Below are 5554 nucleotides of genomic sequence, written 5' to 3'. Positions count from 1 at the left end.
TCAAGGCTGCAAACTTGTTGAATTTTATAATCTTTTGCTTCTTAAGACGAAGCTCAGGAATACTTTAAAATAGTTGTAACCTTTGGGTTATAAAAGGTTGTGTTTATTCCAGTTTGCATTTTTATGGTGAAATAAAAGCCTTTTCCAGTGACCCGAAAAAAAAAAAAAGTCAGTAGTTTCCCTTTATTATCAAATCATGCAGTGGCCTTTTTTTCAGTTTTTTCCCCCATCATTAACTTCTCCTAAGCATTTAGCATAGTTTCCCTGTTCCTTCCCTATTATACTTTATTACCACAACCTCTAATTTTTCTCTGTGTTTCTCTGTTGAGTAGTGTTCTTTTTGGCTCTACCTACCATGCTGGACTTGTTGTTTATTGAAATTTCTTCAGATTAACTTTTCTATAGCATCTCTCTTCTGTCTGATAGTCGAATGATTGCTTATTTAAAACAGAGGGACAACTTTATATTTGTCCTTATAACAATAAACCTTCCTAGATGTGATTAATTTTCCAAAACTCCCTTAATTCTCCCCCACTCCCTCCATCACTATCATGTGTGATCTCATCCTTCTGAAGTGTTTATTTCATTTAAGACCCAGGTCATTTACTACCTGTACAATTTAAAACAAACAAGCAAACAAAAAAGCAACTTTCCACACTGCAACATTAAATGTTGTGTTAAACTTGTCATATTCTATTCTGTACTCTTTATTATAGTGAGTGAGTTTCTGTAGAGTGTGATAGATTGCAGAACCTATATTCAATAAATGCCTCAGACCTCACTGGTTATGGGACCTTGGGAAAGTCAATTAGCTTTTTTGAGTTTCAGATTCCTAAATTTTAAGATGAAATTAATGCCTATAGTATTCACCTCATATTTTTGTTATAAAGCTTAAATGAGATAAATGTATATAGGACACTTTGCTAATCAAAGGACTGCATAAATATTAGTTATTATTTTGCATTTACTTTCTACTGTTTCACTTTTATATATGGTGCAGTCCTCTACAAAGCCCAGAAACTCCCTGAAAGCAAGAACTTAACCTTCTACACTGAGCACAGTGCTTTACAATCTTAATAAATGATTGATGAATGAATGGATTTCACAAACATGATATTTTACTTTATTAAAATTTGATAGGTTTAAATTCTGATGTGATACTACAACTTATGTATATCAATGCCACCTTTACCCCAACAACATTAAGCTTCTTCCCTCATATACTCCTTGGCAATTAAATGATTGTTGTTTTCTTCCTAGACTCCCTCACCTTTCTGATTTTTAGCTATGGCTAAAACAGTACTCCCTGAAATGGATTTCTTCTACAGGTGTTTCAGATATTATTTTTTCTCCTTAAGTACCCATTTATTTTCTTTATTACCTCATCTATGACAGAAGAATTTAGTTCTTACTTTCCCGAAAAAAATGAATATATCTGAAATTAGTGCAATTACAAACTTTCCTCTTCACCTTTATGACCAGAAACATTTTTTTATCTTGTCCCTAATCCCCAAAGGGAAAAATGTATCTCCTTCTCTTGAAGAATAACTTCTCAACTAAACTGAGTTCTATTCTTTTTTGACTTCCAAAGGAATTTTATTTCATAATTACCTCCTACCTCATTAGGATCTTTAGGACTTCTTTGGTGCTGCTTCTGCCTCTCTGGCTTCAACTGGATATTTTTTGTTTGTTTGTTTTTATCTTGGAAAAGGAAAAACAAAATACTTTTGGTTAACTGTATTTTGTACTCTAACTGCTGTTGTTTATACTCATGTCTAAGATTTACTTTTTCTACCTATTGCCAATATTTCCTTTCTAAACTCCATCCTCAATCCTACTGAATTGTTTTTTCTCTGGGGTAACCAACCAAACACCTTTTGGTCAGGTCCAAACACTTTTCTCAGCCATTGTCCTCCTTCATTTCTTTGGCATTGATCTTGTTGACCATCTCATCTTTCTCTTGGCTTTCATCATGCTACACTACTTTGATTTTAAATTTCAAGTTTTCATCTTTTGTCTGAGGCACATTATTAAGTTTCTAATAGTTCACTAAATATTTCCTAGACTTCACAGTTAAAAAAACAAAATAAATTTAATCACTTTCTTCCAAAACTCAGTTATTCCCAACTTCCTTAATATCCATCTGATAGTCCTATACCTGTCACCATGGTATAGAATTTTAGAGTTATCTATGACTCTTCCTCCTCTACCTCATTCTCCATATCCTCTCTATATTAAATCAGCAACCAAATTCTTTTGATTCTTTAAAAGGTCATAGGATTTAGACTTGTGAAGGAACTTAGAAATTATTTAAACCTGCCTTTCCACTCTTTCTTCATATATGAGGAAATCATGACTTAGTAAAGTCAAATGACTTACCTCCCCCAGAGTTGCACATAAAGTAAATTGTTCAACCAGGATCTTTGGATACAGTCCTTTTTTCTTTCTTTCTTTCTTTTCTTTTTTTTAAACCCTTACCTTCCAACTTGAAGTTAATAATGTGTACTGGCTCCAAGGCAGAAGAGTGGTAAGGGCTAAGCAATGGGGGTTAAGTGACTTGCCCAGGGTCACGCAGCTGGGAAGTATCTAAGGTCAGATTTGAACCTAGGACCTCCCATCTCTGGGTGGGTCTGGCTCTTAATCCACTGAGCTACCCAGCTGCCCCCTGGATACAATCCTTTTTGTCACTTCCATTTCCATTCCATTTCTATAGTTTCAGTTTAGGTATTTGTCACCTCATGTTTCAATAAAAAATTTGTCACACTTTTCTAACACCTCTACTTGTTTCGATCTCTATTTCATACTGTTACCAGAAGGCCTACATAATGAAATACAAGCCCCTTAGGCTGGAATTTGAATCTTTTCACTGCTTGACTTCTCTTCAACCTTGTCTCTATTATTTCCCTAAATGAACTCTCTCCTGGAGCCAAACCAAGCCACTCATTGTCTTCCAAACATAACATGCATATCCCCACCTTCTTGCCTTTCCTCACATCTTTGTTATTGTTTGTAATGCCATTTTCCCTTTCCCTGCCTGTCTAAACTTTGCCTATCCATCGAAACTGAGTATAAGTTCCACCAATTCAAGTCTAAACACCTATCTAGTGCTTATGATGATCAAAGGATAATAATCTGTATTGGTAGATAAAATATAAATTGGTCCTGATCTCTGCCCTTCTTATGAATATTTCCACTTTTGGGGGGAATCAAAAGAATAGCTGAAACAAACATTTTAATGATCTTCAAGTACTGGAGAAGTATAGAAAAAGAGCTATGAGAAATTCAGGAAGGAGAGATGATTTCTATTTTGGGAAACCAGGGAAAACTTTCTGTAAATCATTAAATCTGAACTTGGACTTGAAAGATAAAAATATATGGAACTAAAAAGAGAGGAGAAATATGTTCCAGGAATAGAAAGATATTGTAAGCCAATAGAGAGACACAGGAAAGAGTTGAGGTGTATTTTGGAAATACAAGTTTAGTTGGAGAGGAAAAAAAATAGTATGATGCAGAGTCAAGGTTAGAATTCAAATTCAAGTTCTTTGAAGTACCTAATCTGGCTCCTGAAACAATAAAATATCAACAATCATCTATTAAGTGCCTGCTATGACATAGATGTTGTCATAGGTGGTGGGAATACAAAGACGAAAAAGAAATGGTGCCTGCTTTCAAAGTTATATATTACTGGAGGTGACAATGTATATATGATTACATAAATATGCATATTTATGTGTTTGTATTAAGTATATAAATAGATATAAATAATAAATTCATTGCTATATTTTGGTGAAGTTACTACCATCTGGTGGTGGGAGGATGAGGGAAGGCTTTACATATAGTAGTAGGTGCCAACCAAATTAAGCTTTAAAGCAATGGTTCCCAAAATTTTGGCCTACTGGCCCCTTTCCAGAAAAAATATTACTTAGCCCCCTGGAAATTAATTTTTAAAAAAATTTAATAGCAATTAATAGGAAAGATAAATGCACCTGTGGCCATCACTGCCCCCCCTGGATTGCTGCAGCACCCACCAGGGGGCGATGGCACCCACTTTGGGAATCACTGCTTTAAAGCAATGCTAAATCTTAAGCAGTGCTATCTTATGTTTCCTATAAAGATTTTACAAAACAATATTTGAAGGAATTCGTCAGATCTAACCTGAAAATCAGAAGATCCTGAGGGGTCATGATATGTAGAACTGCCTCCAAGAATTTGAAAGGCTATCTTGTAGAAGAAGTATTGATATAAGGAAAATCTCACTAAGTTCTTGAATGATTCCAAAGTAGAATGCACCACCTCATAAGGTAGTGGTTTGCCCTTCACAAATGTAAATAGAGAAAGAATTACTGTTATTTGGGGAATTCTTAGTCACTTAAGGGTTGAGCTAGATTATATTTGGAGTCCCTTGAAATTTGGAGATTTGTTGATTATATAGTTCAGTTGATACTCTTCAATGAAAATGAGGAGTTATTCACCTATTTCCTAGGTATATGGTAAACACTTGTTGAATGAATGAGTGAATAAATGTTTTAAAGACAGAAGAATGCACATTTGCATTGGAATGAACCTTAAAATATGTAAAAATTCCCATTTGCTTTATGAAGGAGAATTTTGGAGTGTCACAGTTGAAAAATCTGGCCCTAACACAAATGTTTTCACTGCACATATTCTTTTCCCCAGGCCTAAATATGTGTTCTTTTCTGCAGGCGCATCTGCTTCTCCATTAAAGATCCTCTGTACTCCAGAAGGGATAAGGCTGCAATGTTTCATGAAATATTTTACGGAGGAAATGAAAGTGAACTGGTATCACAAGTAAGTAAATGAGTGCATAAATCTCACATTAGCAATAGGCTGTAGCCCCAGTAGAGCCCATAGGGGAAAGGGTTGCTACTAGTAAATGCTACACAGAATTGAAAATGGGGAATTTTCAGTTTCACTTCCAGATGTCACTTTTGTATAATATGCCACTTAACCTCTACGTGCCCTTGTATTTCATATATTTGAAGGGATAACGCCTCATTGGGAAGTTAAATATATGTACAACTCAATATGCTGAAGTTTTCGGGAAACAGGTTGTAATTTATTAGTTGTGTTTAGAAGGACAAATGATGTATATTTACCAAAATGCCTACTATGAAAACTGCTATTTGGATAATTCTTATTAGGTTGTAGCATATTACCGACACTGACTGATGCGGGAGAAACGATACCAAAAGATACTCTCCAGGACTTCCATGCTTAACAAAGGAGATAGACCAGTTAGATGAGGAGAAAAAGGGGAAACTAGCTGGACAGCCCAAGTCTGTTATACTTAGGTTAAAAGATCTAGAAGTAGGTTTTCAATGCATTCGGTGGTTTCCCTAAGGAGGATTTATAGGAGTAAAGTATAGAATGATAATTTTGGATGCTTTGTGCTCTATACCACTGGAAGAAAAACCACCTTGTTGGCTTCTGAAATTGTGCTTGTTTGTTTTAAGTATGACTTGTGTGGCCTTTTTGGTCTCAGAATCTGTTTCTTAGTGTTGACATCTTGTACACATGTGTTATTTAGAAGGGC

At 35.1% G+C, this 5554-nt stretch overlaps 1 protein-coding gene across 1 annotated transcript in view; it reads left to right on the top strand.

Moving 5' to 3' along the window:
* MYOM2 (myomesin 2) overlaps positions 1 to 4813 on the top strand; it is a 146331-nt gene extending 141518 nt beyond the window's left edge. Inside the window, exon 32 of the mRNA XM_044663599.1 lies at positions 4704 to 4813. Coding sequence (XP_044519534.1) covers positions 4704 to 4813 — 110 coding nt within the window. The remainder of the gene's footprint in view (positions 1 to 4703) is intronic.
* Positions 4814 to 5554: the final 741 nt, after the last annotated feature.

The sequence above is a fragment of the Gracilinanus agilis genome, chromosome 2 (assembly GCF_016433145.1).
Source record: "Gracilinanus agilis isolate LMUSP501 chromosome 2, AgileGrace, whole genome shotgun sequence".
Classification (NCBI taxonomy): domain Eukaryota; kingdom Metazoa; phylum Chordata; class Mammalia; order Didelphimorphia; family Didelphidae; genus Gracilinanus; species Gracilinanus agilis.
This window is presented reverse-complemented; position numbering and strand designations above follow the sequence as displayed.